We start from the raw sequence: 18605 nt of genomic DNA, 5'->3' as shown, positions 1-18605 counted from the left end.
GCGCTTTTGCAGTTGCATTTCGTCACTTGAGTAACTTTCAGGCAGCAGCCGTAACATAATTCAAAGTAAAAATAAACATTGACATGGACAACAGAAAAAAAAAGGAAAACGAAAGGAAAAAATAAAGGAAAAAACAGAGGGAAGCAAAGATGGTTCTTGGAAATATTATTTAATTTATTACGTGCTCGTTCACGTTCAAAATTCATTTCGCTGATGTAATGTTTTAGGCAAATAAGGCAACGTTTAATACACAGACAGGCACACACACACACATACGCTTTACGTGTGTGTGTGTGTGTGTGAAGGGAAGTGAACTTGAGGCGGGGTCTGCGTATTAATGAGGTCGCCCCAAAGTATGCAACAAAGAGTGTATTAGTGTAAGTGTGGTGTGTGTGTGTGTGTGTCAATGTGTGTGTGTGTTTGCACACTTGCAAATGTGTCCATTTAGTTCATTGGAATTGGCAGCACGCGCTTATCTACTCAACCTCCCCTCGCCCCGCCGGCTGCCACAAGCCTCGACGGGGAACAAATAAACGCGTTTATTGACACAGCGCTTGAGACAAAAGGAGAGCAGAAAAGAGAAGAGGAGAGCAGAGCAGAGAACAAAGAAGAGAGGAGCAGAGACTCTCACCTCAGTTGGAGGACCTTGCACACAAAGCCACGCTGTGCTGGACAATAATCTATATTCATGTTTAGTTGCTGAGTTGGCTTCGACTCTCCATAAAAACAACAACAGAAGAGCTAAATGGCTTTGCTCAATGCTCAGTCGAGCCGAGCAGCTGAGGAGGAAAACAGAAAATGCCCAATTAGTGTGCAAATATTGAAAGTATTTTGTATATAATTTATGTCCAAGCGAGCGAGTAGCGACAACTAAACTCGCACTCTTTGGATGTACCCTCAACAAGATACGACAGGACACAGTCCTAGATAAATCCATAAATTAGTGAACTAAATGCATTTAATTAGGCTGAAACAAGTTAGAATGCGACTGACTACAATATACCCTGCACACAGCTGTTAAATACATTCTGCAATTGCGCAAGATTATGTCATATTAATTGAAAGACTCTGCTTTTAAAGCTGTGTCCTTTATTCTTCAAGTTGATATGCCAGGGGTGAGCAGAACTTATATTTCAAATTAGAATAATACGCATAACCCATTTTGAATGAGTAAAGGTCAAGTAAAATGGACAGCTAATTTTCGAGCTTCTGTTTAATTCTGTATGATAGCCATAAAAATAATGAATATATATAAAACCACAATCGAAATAAAAATAGGAATAAATTACTTCAATTCCAAAGAAACGAAATAAATAAACAAGCTTGAAACAAAAATGAGTTCTTGTTCATTGGACTCAGACAATAACACTAATCACCGGTCGAAGCTAAGAGCTGATAATGCTGATAAGATTGTCCGAGTTTGCTTATCGACCAAACTGTCAATTTCAATTTCACGCGAAATTGTGTAATTACAAAAATAAAGACAGCCAAGAGATATATATAATTAGACATATGAAAACAACGAAAAACAAATAGAAATGTAAATCAATCGACGCCATTTGTATCCTTAAACAGAAAAAACATAAACAGACCGCAGCGTGTATGATTAATGTAAAGACTTATAACAACTTCTTCAATAGCCGAGCTTATCAACAAATAACGAGGCAACCACAACAACAACAACAAAAACAATAACAATTAAAGAAAAATGACTAAAAGAAGAACAATCACTGCATGCTGACTAATCCGATTGCGGCAACTGAGAAATGTTTACTTGAGATCCTCTCCTCTCCCACTATTCACAGTCAGGCGCGTTTCTGTTTTTACATTTCTCAAAATAAACAAAAACAAGTAGGCAACAATAATACTAATAATGCCATAAGAGCGAAACGAATGCAATAGTAGCAATTCCATTTCAATTGTTTTTTTTTTTGTTACAAACAGGTTCACCTGTTCCACACAATTAACGCAAACATCTGTGGGAATTACTAAGCCGGTTTCCGACAGACAGCTGATGGCTGAAACAGCACCAGAACACGCCAATGGGAGTTCCCAGTAATTCTAAAAGCTTATATCTCTATAAATCAGGCGTGCTTGCATAGTTTTTACTGTATGCAAATCGATTGCAGCACCTTGGGAATCATTTAAATACCCTAGTCCATTTAAAATAGGATAAAAAAAGGTATAAGCACTGGACAAGTTTCGTGATTATCGATATCAATCGATTACCGATAGCAATAAATGACAAACATATAGTCTTCCTTAAATTCCGATCTCTAAATGATGTTAAATGTTGTTAAGTACTTTTTATCCATATTAATTCTGCATTAAAACTTGAAAATATGATTTTCTAAAACATTTCTTATGCTTTTTTTTTATAAAAGTTCAAATTCCAACTTCCATAACTTTTTATATACATTATATAAATGCATAATATTACATTTAACAGTTTGCTTCAGGGTATGTTCTAGTCGAGCACTCTCGTCTGAAGAACTCTACTTTATTAATATTCATTTCAAGTAATCGCAGATTAGTTTAATTATGATTTCCCCATTCGCCGAGAAGTCTAAAGAGCAGAAATTATAATCAATTAATTGTTGCATAACAAATCGTATTTGTAATTAAAAATAAAAACAGAATAATAATTGAAGTTTATCAAAACCAACATTCCTATAAAATAAATAATTAGCCGCTGAAAGCAAGCCGCACTTGTGAGATGTTTAATGAGCTCATAGACTGTGCTAAAAATACATTTGCTTGTTACAGTTTCGGGGGCAAGTGGATGCTGCTGCTGCTGCCTGCCACAACTGTGACTTGTGGAAATCTATTTGCACAAGTGTAGGGCGAAACGTGCCCAAAGTCAGCATCAGCAGCAGTCGTCTGATTAGACATTATATCGTCCATGTTTATATGCTATATATATTTATGACAAACGCTGATGATAATAAATCAAATACGAATTTTGGACCGACAAAACGAATCTGCCGCCAAGACGTTTACGCTGGATAATGGATAATGTTGCACAAACAAAAACACAGCCAAAAAAAACAAAAAGAAAATCAAAAAATTTGAAGCTGATAGCCGACGAGCGACGGAAACGTTTTCGTTGTTGGGTTTGATTGCGCATAAGTTGTTGCTATTGTTGTAATTGTCGTTGTTGTTGTTGCAAATGAAACTAACCACTCGACTTATGACCAGGGAGAGGAAGGGGTAAGGGGGTCAACTACACATGTAACTAATTGAACGTGAGGGCAATCGCACTATTTGGATTATAGTAAACAAATAAAAGCAAACAAGGGCTGCTCATTGTGCAGAAGTAAAAGTGCCGGCAGCAAGAGAGCTCTTGTCCAAAACGTAAAACCATCAGATACCCTGTATAATAACTCCTATTTGCAATCAGCAGGGTATCCGGTGCAGTAGAGTGTCAAGGAGATGCATAGGTTTCTGGATTAGTTCCACTTTTTTAGCGAATTATTTCATTAAAGTTCATGCTAATTTTGTTTGGATGATTTATCGATGTATGATGATAATAATATTATTATTAATCATCTTATTTTGAGAGCAATGTTTTGGGTTTTTCATATATTATTCATTTTAAAATAATATTCAATTTCGGCTTCGGTTCCAAATGTCAATCAAGAAAGCTGTGGATCCAGTTTCGATTTCGAAAAATGTATTCTTGAATAACATTTGCGCTTAATTTCCAATCTTCACACAATTTCAAAAAGATGTTTCGATAATAAAATAGATTCAAGACCTCTTAAAAGATTTGTCGTAGGCAGGTATCCAAACAGTAAAATGTGGTTAAGTATGCAATACAAGAACATAAATATCATCTTAGACTCTAGCTCTTGCAAAATTCAAAGAGGAATCGAAAATCAAATTTTAGCTAAATGGAAAAGTGATCGATTAAATAAAATAATCCTGAGGACATCGATCCCATTGCAGCCTATTGTCTTTTCCAGACTCTTACACAACTGTAAAATACACTAGGCAATTTATATAGATTTACCAGGGTTTCATATGCTCGACGACATCGCTGGGCGTCGTGGTCGTCTGAGGATTCTCGGGACAGCAGCAGAAGCAGGCAAATCCCTGCTGCTTTGGATTATGTGAATGATTTGATGATGTGATGTTCAGCGATATGGATTTTACGAGTTGCGGCTGCTGCTTGTGTTTGGGTCGCGGACTTAGCACCGAATAGCGTTTCATTTGTTTCGCATTCACAATTGTATTGTTATTATCATGATCAGCATAATGATTATCATCATTTTTGGGGGGGATTTCACTGGCACGGGTAAACTGCACACCGTTACGGCTTTGCTTATCTAATTCGGTGATATTGTTGTTGTTGTTGTTGTTATTACACATGGCTGATAAGCTACAACGGCACTGTTCTAACAAATACACAATATCTTTAAGACGTCGCTTTCAGCGAACAAAGCTAGCAACGTTCCACGCTGCGTATACGTTACGTTACGTTCCGGCGTTTGACAATCGACTGAGCGAACCAAAAAACTTGCCAAGTTCTATAAAACAGCTCTCGCTTTCTGGAGAAACACAACACACACACAACTCACATACACTCTCACACACGTACACACAATGACACAACCCTCCAGAAACAGTTGCTGCTTCAAAAAAAAAAAAAAGAGTACTCAAAAACACACAAAGAGTAACCAAGAATAGATAAATGCCAACTGTGAGCAACAGTTGAGCGAATTCGCGCTCATAAAATAACAAACAAAAATGAAACAAGTGACGTGAGTAAGTACACAACTAACAGATACCCTGTACACAACAGTGGAGATTAAAAAGAGAAGTAACCTTTGCTTAATGTGAAATATATAGAAATATTTATAGTTGAATCGATGTTTATATTTGCATAATCTGCAATTTAAATCCACTTTAATTACTAATCATCTAGTAGCAATTAAAGTGGATTTATATTGTATATTATGTATATATAAATATATATATATATGTATATAGGGTATGCTCAAAACAATTCTTATTTTGTTTACTCTGCTTGACGAGCTTTACGTGTTGTTGTTATGATTATTGTCGTTGTTGTTGTTGTGTTTTCGAGCTGTTCAGTGTAATAGGTTTATATCTTTATTGCTCGCGCTTGACACGCGATTATACACCAGACGAAAAATGTTAGTATATAGCAATTAAATACTGGGATATTTAACGAACATTCTTGTTTGAGTGGAATCAAAAGAATAAAGAATGCTTATCTCAGGCCGAAGTTTACATACCCTTGTAGACCTTCGAATTATTAGGTTTTTGTACGTTTTAAGCAAATTTTATTTATAGCTGAATATTAATTACTTTTTTTGCTATAAACAAATGTTAAAAAAAAATGTTCAATTTAAACAAATATTTTTTTTATGATAGCTGCTTCAGGTGTGGCTGTCTTAACTGAATATTATAAATGATAATTGATCAGAAAAGGTGAAATGTCTAATCTTAAGCAAATTAATAGATGTCATTCAAAATTCGTCACCCGATTTATTGTTCCTATGGCAGCTAAATGGTATAATGGTCCTATTCTGTCAGCTCCCACTTATCCAATGCCTTTAGCAAAATCCCAATCAACTTCAAGTTTCATATGCAAAAAAGCAATAAGTCGAAGAAACTTGGTATTTATCTGACATTTTGCTGAAGGCATCAGATTGGCAACAAACAGAAACTCAACCCGTTGAATATAAAGATCTGATAATATATGCATATATACGAGTATATATATATATATACCTTAGCTTGAAAGCAACATTATAATTCCATCATAAGTCCTTAAGTAAGTTGTAAATTTTAATAGAGCTTGAACTATATTTGAGATAATTGCAGAGTGAATTCTCTCCTAAAGCTGAATATTCAACTTGCCACAATATGACGCATGAGCCCGAAGAGAGGAACGGAGACAAGTGAAATGTGCAGTAGCCAAGTCAAGTGCATGATAAATCACTTCAGATTTACTATATACTCTTATACGTTATATTGCCATGTACATTACAGAGAACTTTATACTTTGCGCAAATGACGTAGAATGCGTCAACTACTTATCAGTTTAGTGGACAACAATAGTAAAACCGCAGTGAAGAAACCTATTGAGACTGGGAAAGAGAAAGAGACAGAGAAAACACTGATAAATTTTATGACATGCTCTTTTCAATTGGTTTTTATTCCGTTGACCAACATGAGACAATCAACTTGATGCCTGATAGCGATTTTGTTACCGGCCAAACTGATAAACTTGGCCGGAGCTATATTTCCACTAAAGCAGCAGTTATGAAACCAGTGGAAAAGTGACTATAAGCAACAACGACAACAACAAGAAAACATTTGTTGTACAGCATTGCAGTTGGATTACAATGGCTGGCAATGAAGTTTAGACAAAACTCAAACACCATCAGAATGTTGTTAACAAACTTGGCTGCATACAAAAGGGCTCTAAGCCTTGAGGAAGCCTACAATGAATTGCAATTTTGTTCAGCTGTGCAAATCTTGTTAAATAGAAACTTCTGAATGAGTATTTAAGAGCAGCTTCTCAACTTTAATGGAATGCCTCAAAGGAGAAGAGCTCGTCGACTAAAACCAAATAAATATTTAAGGAAGCGTTTCCAGCACTTGAGCAATAATAATGTTAATATGCAAGCAAACTATTTATCTTCATTTCTCTAAATAATTCAAATCATTCAGTGATGGCCTTGTTCCACAAACTGCCATTCAGAGTGTCGTAAATGTCTTGGCTTAAAGCCTTAACAACTTGTTTATCACTCTTTTGGTATATTAATTATGCAACACTCACTTAAAGTGTCACGCATTTCAGCTCAGCTCAGTTCAGTGTGACGTGACCCAAAAGGCTTGAGAGACAGTCAACTTGCCAAGTTGGCTAACTTGCGAGCCTTTTGACATTTGACAATCACACACACACCCGCACTCACACACACACACACACACAGAGAACCATCACTTTGCATATTAAAACGCTTAAAGGTTTCTCTTTTTTTTTTAGTGAAACTTACCCGCTAAATCCGCGTCGCTTTGTAGAAGAGGATAATGCATCCGCCTTGCTGCGATTGCCTGAAACAGCAGCAATATAAATATAAATAAATTATAAATATTTAGAGTAATTGAGTTTTTCTTTATCCCTGCACTGAGAAAAATATTTATAAATTTTAGAAAACCACTGGAAATAGTTTCTAAACATAAGAAAACGAATTTATAAAAGTTAGAAAGGCTTGCTAAATCGATAATCTCAAAACTAATGTATTTATCTGCATTTTATAGAAATATTGATGAAAAATGCTTTTTTGGAAACTAGAAAATATTATTTCTAAAATTCAAAAGTAAAATATTGAAAATTACTGGCTCGACTTTTATGTTTGATTAGTTCAAATTGTCGTAAAGTCTACTGTAACTATAATAATATATAAACAACAAAAAATCTATAAAAAATGTACCCTGAAATTAAATAAAGACAACCACCGATTTTTAGAAATATACTCTCTGAATAATAAAGGTGAGTTGGCGAATTTCTTAAATTTAAGGACATTTTTTTTCTGCTTTGTTATTCACCCCTATGCTCACCTTGATCCTGCATGCTGTCGTTTGGCTTTTGTGAGGGTGTTGTTGCTGTTGTTGCGCCAGCTGCTGCTCCTCCGGTGCTGGCCGAGGACGAACCTTGCTTGTGGGCACCTGGCGGCGGTTTGAGCACTGCCACAGGCACCAGGCCCTCTTGTACGGCGGAATCGTCATGCTGCGGATTTAGGCGCACCAAACAAAAGTCCGGCTCACTGGCTGTGGGCAACTCAATAATCTCAACCTGCTGGCCCTTGCTAACGCTCAGCTCGTTGCTGCCCGCACTGGCTATATAGTCGGCCACAACCCAGGTGGCCTCCTGATTGCCCAACTGCAAAGAGAAACAAGAGCAACGTCGATGAGAATAGACAAAATAATAAAAAAAGAGAATATATATTTGTCGGTTGGGTAAGTTGTGATACCCTGGCAGAAACATAAATTACGTTCTTCATAGATTATGCCTGCAAATATGACAAGTTTAATAAAGATAGCTTTAAGTTTTCAACTTTAAGCCAGTTTGTGAAAATGGAAATGGTACAAAAAAAGAACCGATTCCTGAATTACTAAAGCGTTTTATATTTTACTTGTGTGTCGTTATCCTCAATATGGAACTCGTATAAGGTCCCCAATTACAAGGTTTATGAGGATAAGATAGAATCCGTACAAAAACTAATTAGGCAAAATGAGCTTATCTACTTACTTACTTAATAAATCGTTCTTCTCTTTCGGATGGTAGAGGAATGTTTTTTACATACACTAATAAATGGTGAAATTGATTCATCTGAGTTAATTGGCCAAATTTATGAATTTTTACTTCCGATCCGAGGAATACAAGGAATTTTCTCTATCCATAAAACATTTCGAAATGAGTTTTGCCCTTAATAAATTGTGCTGCTTAAATTTGTTCTGTTTAAATAAAAGCCTGCTGCATTCTATGAACTGCAATATGCCCTTTAACGAATATTTAAAAGAGTACACTATGTAGGTAGAAATAATGATGGATCTAGATATGCTGCTGCCACAGAGACAGAGACAGAGACAGAGAGAAAGAGAGAGATAGAGATGTGCATCCAATGAACCGAGTGGACATATGCACAAATGTGCTGCAAAGGCGACATTGCCAAGGTGTTGGTCAAAGGGCAAGGGCAAGGGTAAGTGTAATCCTTCCCCTTATTGATTTAATTTATGCTGCAATCACATATAGCGACTGCAAAAAAGAGAGACCGATAGATATATAGATAGAGAGAGAGGGAGAGAGAGAATGTGACCCACAGCAAGGACTCGCTTGAATGGTTCTGGCTTCCACACACATACTTGAAATACAACAGCGACCTCTAAGTAGCAGCTCAAGGATCATTTGCCAGCTACATACTAATTAGAAAGCTATTCAAGACACACACACAACCACACACACACACACACAGCAAGACGTTGTCAGCTTCGATTAGCTGCCCCATCGTGTGGCAGGTTAGTAACTGAGAGAAGGCAAGCAGCTAACCAGCGTTATGCATATCAATAATTTATTATTTTATTAATTTACACGCTTGCACAGAGTGGTGTGTTTTGGGTGTGTGTGGCAGCCTTTAATTGCGCTGCTCAACAGCAAGCTGAATGGAGAAATGGGGAAGGGAGGGGAGGGGGAACCACAAGTGGGGAAACCGCACAAATAAAAGCATGTGTGCTAAATTTTGTGTTGTGAGCAGAGGTTTTAAGTCGACTGATAAATCGATAAGAAGCTTATTAAAGGCTATTAATAGCAGCAAACACAGCAATAACAACAAAAACAACAACAACATCAAGTAAACGTTTGCGATTACGTAAGAATCCATATTTTTTTATCATCAAGTAATTAATTTTTAATTTAAGCACAATAGTCGACAAAAAAGTTGAAAATTTGTTGGCGTTTTCCAAGTATATTAAACTTTAAAACATTATTAATTGAAAAGTCTCTACTCGACAGAGTTCGACTAGCAGATACCCTGCTAGAGAGATAGCTGTCTTGCTGAGGTTTGGTTTAACAAAATCTGAGTTTTATACCCGATCTGAATGAAATTTTAGCAGTTGATAAATATAATATGTCTGGGTACATATAATATAAATTGGAAGGCTATATCTTTACAATTATTCGATTTATTGCTATCGTAATTCGATTTGAATCGATAAATCGACTCGTCTGTTGCAGCTAATCAGGAAAATATATACTTTATGGGTTCGTAGCAGCTTCCTTCTGCCTGTTACATACTTTGGCACTCCATTATATTCCATCTACCCACTTTTGCGGTTCATTTGATCGTAATAAATTCGTTTACTCAGAATTTCTCTTTTCTCATTTTTGGTACAGTTAATGCTGTCATATTTGTATTTATATTGAAATAGATAAAATATATATGTATATATTTATATATATATATATATATATAATATTTTTTCATTTATAGACTAAAATGCCACGTGCCACACATAACACCTTGGCTTAACTAAGCGAGGCACAGTCACATACATATTGTGTGGCAGCAGCAGCAGCAACAAATGAAAGGAAGTTGCCATCAGAAGCAGCACGAGCCGAGTTCATTAGGGCCGACTTGGTTGGTTAGCTGTTTCTCGCTTCCTGGCCTGGCTATTTATAGAGCTCTGGCTCTGTCTAACAACAACAGCAACAAGCAAGAAAAACACAACTCCCAAGTTAGCAGGAAACTGAGCAATGAATCCAAGTTGCCAGCAGGCAGTCTTAAGGAGCTGAGAGAGCTCAGCGTCAGCTGCGGCAGTGCTGTTAATTAAGCACCACTCACACAGACACATACTGCCCTCATATACACACACACACACACACAAACATACACATGTGTATAGACACACACACATTTATACATTGCACGTTTCCGCTTGTAATGCAATTAGTCGAAAAGTTTTCAACGCGCCAAGCATTAAAACTTTTCAACAACTGTTTGTGTGTGTGTGTGTGTGTGGGGGGCATGCCACATGCAAGGGGGCGTGCCATGGCATGCTATATGTGTGTATGAGTTGCAGAGAATTGTATTTTTCATAGGCGGCTGTCATCTCGCCAAAACGAGTGCTATTAAAACTTCGCAGCTCACCCAACAAATTCAACGTTCGCCTTTTGACGTGACACAATTTGTCGCAGCTAAAAAGAAAAATAACAACAAAAAAACGAAAAGAAAAAACACCAAGAAACGACAAAATGGAAGGCAGCAAATAAATCAGCACCAAATGTTGCCAGCAGCAGACAAATGTCAAATGCCATTGCGTCAAAGACACGCCCACTTTTTGTTAAGGATAAAGTTGCCGCCGGAAGCAGCTGTTAAAACTATTTTAATATGTGATGTAAACTTCAAAATGGCAAATACTTAGAATAAAAAAATGCCAACCATTTTTCAACTTTATAAAAAGTTGATAATGCGGAAATTTTGATTTTGAGAAAGAGAGAGGGAGCGAGAGAGTTGGATGGGAAGAGAAATCATATTTATTAAAGGATGTTCTTCTTTTGTAGTTAAATCAAGCAGTACATTTGGTTCTTGATCTTGCTTCTCGCTCACACAGACAAAGAGATGGGCATCCAATAAAGTGAGTGGCATATAACTCTCTGATTCTGTGTGTGTGTCTCTCTCTCTCTCTCTCTCTCTCTCTACTTCTCTTTCTCCCTCTCTCTCTCTTTTTAGCTTTCCCTCACTCTGTAACTTGTTCTCCCTATCTTACTTGATCTCTCTCTCTCTCGGTTTAACTTGCTCTCATTCTCTATCGTGCTTCTCTCATTATTTAAATTGTTTCTCTGACTCTCTTTACATTGTTCTGTCTCTTGTGAACTTGCTTCACTTTCCCTTTCTCTTAAGCATCACTCCTACACAAGCTCACACACACAAAACACACTCTTTTACATAGAAAACACACATACACCTCATCAACATCATCACCTCATCATCATCATTATTATTACTGCTGTTAACTGGGGATTAGCACTCACACTGCAATTAGCTGCAGCTGCAGCTACAACCTACACACATCCAGACACCTCCACACACTCTGAAGCACACACCAACACACACTTGAACTCACTAATAGGATCTCATCAGCTGACTGTTACACATGGCGTATACGCAATTGTATGATAATTCCAAGCAAAGAGGCAGCGAACCACATGCAGCACTACGCTCAACAATCAAATTGTTTTTTTTTTTTTTGGGAAAAGGAGTAATTGTTTGCCACAGTTGTTGAATGTGGTTCAAGGATTTAACAACAGTTGGTAATTGGTTTAGTTGATTGTACTTGGAAATGGAAACAAGCACAGCTCGTAAGGTAAACCGTAAACAGTAAACTGACTTAAATATATATGCAAATACAACCATTCATCAGACTACGTCAGTCTTCACTTCACTTCACAAATAGTTTCAAAGTGCAGAGCAAATTTGCACAGAAAACTGTACTCAACATGTACACACACACAGTCTCTCTCTCCCTCTCAAGTGTGTGTTGGTGTCGACTTGTAGTTGTAAGTAAGCTTGTACTTGGAAATTAAATTCATTCGTGTGGCACTTTGTTCTTGCACATTTGCTCGTGCAACGCGTCTTTGATTAAATTAAATTCAAAGTTATTTTCGAGCTGACGGGGTGTATACGTGATATTTTTCATCCAGTGCTTTGTGCTGCTACTTTTCTTTTTTTTGAAACCAACGAAATTTTCGCAGAAATGCAATCAGCGTTGACTTGTTAAGCTGATCCACCCAACCAGCTCCTCCGCCTCCCCCTTAATCTATTCCACTCCGAGGTTGCTGTGCATAAAATAATTAACATGGCTTACAGTCGCCTGCTCGGAGCATTTGCATAGTTAATCAACGGGTGTAAAATAAAAGGCACAATTCAGACGAAGGCAAAAGAAAAAAAAGAAAGGGGTAAAAAGAGAGTGGTTCATAAATAAATACAGCTGCAACAATTTTCCAACAACTACTGCCTGCATATATTAACCAACATGCCCCCTTTCACACACTTAGAGAAAAAATCACCCAGAAAGTTTTTCTTGCTTTTAGAAATAATTTTTAAATATAAGAAAAATGAGAAATCTTGTTTTATGTTCTTCATATAAGCAGCATAAAAAATAAATGGTTGCTTGAAAAAACACCCAGAAAATTAAACATATTTTTACCATGAAATGAATAAAGAAAACCACTGGCTTTGAGAAATATACTTTCTGAATAATAAGGTGAGCTACCCTTGGAAAATTCTTTCATTCTGAGTACACACACACACACACATATATATATTATTCGCACCGGGTATTTGTGTCAGCTTTTGCCTTAACTGCGCAATAATCGCTCAGCGCTTAATTATTTAATGCTGGAATTTTCATTAAAAATAAAATGATTCTCTTATTTTTTTCCAGGAAACCGGGTTTATTTTCTTGGCAAGGTATGCAAAGAAAACTTGAGAAATATATTTGAAATTCAATTGCAAATCAAACTTGAGTTGTGGAATCAATTGAAAAGTTTTTGCTGCGCAAATTTGCATTTGCATATTCGAGAAGAAATAAGTCGAAGGATGGAAGAGAGGAAGGAAGGCTGCAAACGAGGGTTAAGCAACTGACCCCACAATAATGTCCTTGGCAAATGGCGCACAGGACACTGAAAGTCAAAGGTTCCACACAGCTGCTGATTACAAGGCTGATAATAATACAACAAATACAACAACACAATGGCCCCCCAAAAATGGGAAAGTCTGATAAGTAGACTACGACAAGAAAAATGCGTAACTCGAGACACACACACAAAAAAAAAACCAAAGACGAAGAAAAATTTGTAAAGCGATTTGGCAAATGCTAACGTTATTATTGATGGCCAAAAAGGCAGACAGGAGCGGGGCAGGCGGGTAGGCAGTCGAAGGGGGAGTGAGCCAAAGACCAGACCAAGATTGGTAGGCAAAAGATGACAGGAAACGAACATGACTTTCACTTTGACTTTGCCCTTGTCTTTTAATGGGCCATAATAAAAAAACAACACAATTGCAGCTCACTTAAAACTCATCAATTGTTTGGGCCATCAAAATGAAAGAGAGAGAGAGAGAGATGGAGCGAGCGAGAGAAAGAAAGGAAAGTCTCTTTTTGGTTGCCAATTCGAATTAGCTAAATATCATTTAACTGATTGATATATGAGATGAAAGCTGGAATTTATTCCGAAATCTATGCAAAAGCCTTCAGGATTTAACTTGATTTGTATTTGAGCGAATATATATCTCATTATGCTCAGACTAAATGTGATTTTGAGGGGAAAATATTGGAAATTGAACAACAAAAAGGCAAAAACGGGCATATAGGTTTTCATTTCCCTATTTAATTTTGCATTTGGCTAACAGGCAGCTCAGAAAATTTGCAAATACGGCAATAAAAACAAATAAGAATCTTTAAATCACGAGAATTCGACTGGCAGATACCCTAAAGCCATGTCTTTAACTATCTTTAATCTTTGAATGGTGTTCTTCAATACTTAATTTGGTAAATATGAATTCCAAGGTTTATACATTCTTGATTAGTAAGTTATATCATTATAATTGTTGCCTTTAAAGTTAACATTTATCAATTTTAATCAACATTGGTGAAACGGAGCAAGTTATCGACAAAATAAAAGCAACTTAAACTTTAGATTTCGAGTTTGTAGCTGTCTTAAAGTCTACAATCGACGCTGATGTTGACTCTGGTAAGAATAAATATCTTTGCATGTTACACCCCTTAGTAGAACTACATTATATCCATTTTGAATGGCTGTAGGGCATACAAATTTCATAAATATCGATTTTGACTAATCTGTGCAGCACATTTTGAAGCAAATGTTTTGCATGATAATAATTCGTACACCAATTGGCAAATGGACTCGTGGGGCACATTAGTAAATCACACACAACACGAAAAACAGAAACAATTGTAGACGATAATTGAGAGTGTATATGTTGCATTCTATATATATATATGTATAAAGTACATAAAACATAAACGTCGTCCATTATTCAATTAACTGGCAGTGTGGGTGTTGCCACTTGGGTGTACGTGCGTTCAGAAACAACAATTACGTTTGTAACGTTGCCACAGAGCCAAACAACAATGGCAACAACAAAGCAAAAGGACCCCGCAAAAAGAGAAGGAGACAGCAATACCAGTAGCAGAATAAAACATATATCCACACCCACATCCTCTTTCTCTTTCCCTCACTCTATGCCTGCCTGCTCTGCCCTGCTCTTTGTGTGTGTGTGGTTTCTGATAATTGTGCGACAACATGTTAACACCGTATGCGACGACTACCAGACCACATTTGTGGTGTGCCTGTGTGTGGTTGGTAAGTGTCCATGTGTGTGCGTGTGTGTGTGTGTGTATTGAAAGTCATTTACAACGCAAATCGAATAATATTCTCAATAAATTACGTGCAAACATGACAACATGATAGATAAAGTCCAGTCCTTTATTGGCAGTGGTTGATTGGAGAGAGGGTGGCTTTTGGGGGTGTGGCGCGGGGTTAATGCACTCAGACAAAAGCCCCAAACAGCAATTAGAGGAGCATGTTAATGATAACAACGATTCATATTGCCGAATGATTAGATTGTTTACTCAATTAAGCATTAACTGTTGCCCATAAAGCTCTAACTGGGTGTTTTAAATACGATGTATCTCATTGAATTAATTATGTGATAGCTGCTTAAGTTGGCTTTAAGGTTTCCAGTGTTGGCAAATGTGTCACATATGTATTAGGGTGTCTAACTCTGGCTTATTTTCCGGTTTAAATACTGTTAAGTCATTGTTAACTTGTGCGGTCACTGAAAACTTTGAGGACTACAACTTATGAACTGTTTCCAAATTGACACACTGGCCTCAACAATGCAAGTACACTTATTATGTACAAATCGAGTTTGAACTTCTATGCATTTATGTATATTGTTTAATGATCTATTCCCTAAGTTACATTTGAACAATCATGAATTAAGGTAGATGCGTAAACTTGATTGCATTTCAATTACAGTGTTCCCACGATGAAACAACGATTAGCAATCGATTTCAATTTAAAATTTAATCGATTTGAAAACAATAAACGAATCGTTAAGCGATTAAATTTCTTGTTAGCTGTGAAATTTCTATAAAATCTACAGCGAGAGGAATGTTGAGTATTTTTTGTGTGTTAAAAGGACTCGGCTCAAGTGAAGTACATGCTCATGTGTGTGTGTGTGTGTGTGCAACATGCTGCCACTGGCAGCAGCTTGTGAGAGTGGAACAAACACGAGCCAAACGGTTGCCCGGATAAACAAAACTGGAGAACAGCCCAAATGCTGTTTTTGGGCCGAAAGTGTTGGTAAGCCTCAATGCAAGGGAGGGGCTTGAGGAGGGGGTTGGGCCTGGGGTGGCTAGCAATCAATACGATGGGCACTCATAGGCAAGAAAGGAGGCGGGGAGGGGAGGGGAGCACAACGCTTAGTAGTGGCCCAAAGGCTGCACATTCATGTAGTTGGGCCTAAAGATGATAAATTAAGTGGACCCAAAGCACACACAACACACTGAAGTGGGGCAAGCAATTGTAAAATTGCTTCTGCCTCAAAAAAGAGAAAACGAGCAGAAAAAACTGGCGAACATGTGCATTTTATGCTTGCCACGACCACTCAAATGCTATCATCTTAATGGCGAGAGGAGGATTTGAGCATTCAGCACAACGCAAATAAACTCAACTATCATAGAAGCGTAAGCTTAAGATATATGTAATATATATATATGTGTCTATGTATCTGTAACTGTATCTCTGGCTGTCTGTATCTGCATCTGAGCTTCTAGTTGGGGATTTTATGCTTGGCATTGCATAGTTTTGTGCACAGCAATTTAAATACTTACAAAATTTGTTACTATTTACTTTTAACCTTCTGCTTCTCAACAACTTGTATACCCTGTAGAAATGCTAGCAAGGGATATATGCAGAGACTGAGCAAGTTAAACTCCAAACAAACTTATTTAAAACCCAATATGAAAAATGCAATTAAATTTGCACAGCTCAAATCTCGCTGGAATTCAGCGAGCAATTTTGAATGCTGTTCTCCAGAATAATGCTCCGCTGAGCTCTGCTGTCAAGCAAAGCAATCTGCGTGTTGTTTTTTATGCATCCCTGAGTTCTTTGGCTTTGGTTTTCCCATTCACTTTTTGCGCAATTTGCATATCATTGTTGCCACAGAAAGCAGCAGCAAGAAAATGCCGTCTGCAACTGTCATAAAAACCACAAGCAACAAAAAAAACCTAAACGAAAACGAAAACAGCAAAGATACATGACTACTACTACTACAAAAATAACGCACACACAACAACAACAACAACACACAAAACACTCAACAATACACACAGAATGATACTGCTGCACATCATTGGCTAAGTATCTGCTTCCGTAGGCAACAGCATTTTATTGTCAGTTACTTAAAGACAGATGCTGCGAGTAACCGGAACAAGGCATTGGGTTTGTTCAAAGTCATAAAAACACATTTAATTACCAGCAATTACTTATGGGTTGACGCTTATTGTTGCTTGAGTATCTCAATGGCTTAAATCAAATTAATGTATATGTATATATCAGTGCATCTAGCTGAAACCACAACTGTAACGATTGAAATCTAGAAGCAGCAGCGATTTCAGCTTTATATTTACTTATATTTTATTAAAGAGGTTTTAATTAAAACAAGAATTACTCAACTTGTACAATTTGTAATTAAAGTTTGTACACAGCGAAAATAAATATAGATAAATATGAATTTCCCTTGATTTGGAGCCAGCTAAATACATATTTATATTTGAAATGAGAGAGTTCTGTTGTAAGTTTAAACAAAAGCATTCAAGTTGAGTTATGACTATCTATGAAGAATTTAAAAGGGTCTGTCTTCCTAAATGTTTATATTCAATATGATTTTGCTGCTCATTCATATTAAGCTTATGTTAATTACAACTGTTATCGATCTATAAACCGTATATTTTATATAACATAGTGTTATTTGGTCAATACTATGAATATTTTGCCAGTGGGCCTGTTACACTTGTAAATTGCTTTTTTCACCCAAAGATGTCGCTAACAGATAGAGCATACAGATTTTCATATTGCTGACACTGCGCTGCTGAGTTATGCAACGCTTTTCTTTTATTTGTGCATGTGTGTGTGTTGTGTATGTTAACGGCTGCTGTGTCGTGAGTTTGTGCTTGAGAGCTGCGCTGCTGCTGCTGTTGATGTTGTTATTATCTTTGCTGTTGTTGGCGCATTCTTTTCATATCGTTTTCGTTATTTTTTTCACATTTGTTTGTGTGCTTTTACGCTGTACACGTGAGCCGTGGAGAAGAGCTTTAGCTGCAGCTGACAAGCGACACACACACACACACACGCACACAAAATGTGGGAAATTTCGTTAAGAGCGACACGTATTCCGTCTTCTTCTTCTCCTTTTACTACTTTTTCTTTTTTTCTGCGTATATCATGCATGCAAGCAGCGCTCAACTGCAAAAGTATGCTAGATATAATGGAATGCATATAAAGCATTATTTCATGCATGTGCAGCAAAGGAATGAAGAAGGAACTTCTGCGTCTTCTTCTACTTCTTTGAAAACTAGAATATTTTTAATAGAATTTTTGGTGGAGCTCAACGTGAATGCGTTGCACAAGTTGATTAAAGGAGCAACTCAAAAAGTGAGCGAGCTACTTTTGCCAACACTCAACACTACTAAATTGACAAAAGAAGGAGCCAAAATGGGCAACAAGGTCAACAGAGAACAGAGAACAGAGAACTCAATGCAATAGTGACAAAAGATGATGCTGATGATAAGCTTTTAGTTGGCTTGATGAAGTGATAAATACATTATGCGAGCCACTTTGCCAGTTTGCCACTCTCTTGCCACATGCCACTTGCCAGTTGGGTGGCTGATTGGCTGCGCTTGATAAATTACATAAATATATAGAGGTAGAGGTGGGGGGACAACAAGGGGAAGTCACTGACAATAATTGAAGCGACTTCAAGCAA

At 37.1% G+C, this 18605-nt stretch overlaps 1 protein-coding gene across 4 annotated transcripts in view; it reads right to left on the bottom strand.

Annotated features, from left to right (window-relative positions):
• The window catches only part of LOC6558485 (triple functional domain protein), a 49747-nt gene that overhangs the window by 9981 nt on the left and 21161 nt on the right, over window positions 1-18605 (bottom strand). For 3 of the 4 annotated variants that reach the window (XM_032743316.1, XM_032743317.1, XM_032743318.1), the window contains 2 exons: window positions 7597-7918; window positions 7032-7089 (listed from right to left, as the gene is read on the bottom strand). In XM_032743316.1, the coding sequence (XP_032599207.1) occupies window positions 7032-7089; window positions 7597-7918 (380 nt within the window). Of the gene's footprint in view, window positions 1-4012; window positions 4499-7031; window positions 7090-7596; window positions 7919-18605 lie in introns of those variants that run through there. The other variant, XM_032743319.1, reaches the window with a different exon arrangement.

Source organism: Drosophila grimshawi, unplaced genomic scaffold (assembly GCF_018153295.1).
Source record: "Drosophila grimshawi isolate 15287-2541.00 unplaced genomic scaffold, ASM1815329v1 contig_44, whole genome shotgun sequence".
NCBI classification, from domain to species: Eukaryota; Metazoa; Arthropoda; class Insecta; order Diptera; family Drosophilidae; genus Drosophila; species Drosophila grimshawi.
Note: the sequence above shows the minus strand (reverse complement) of the source record. Positions and strands in the feature narration are given on the sequence as shown.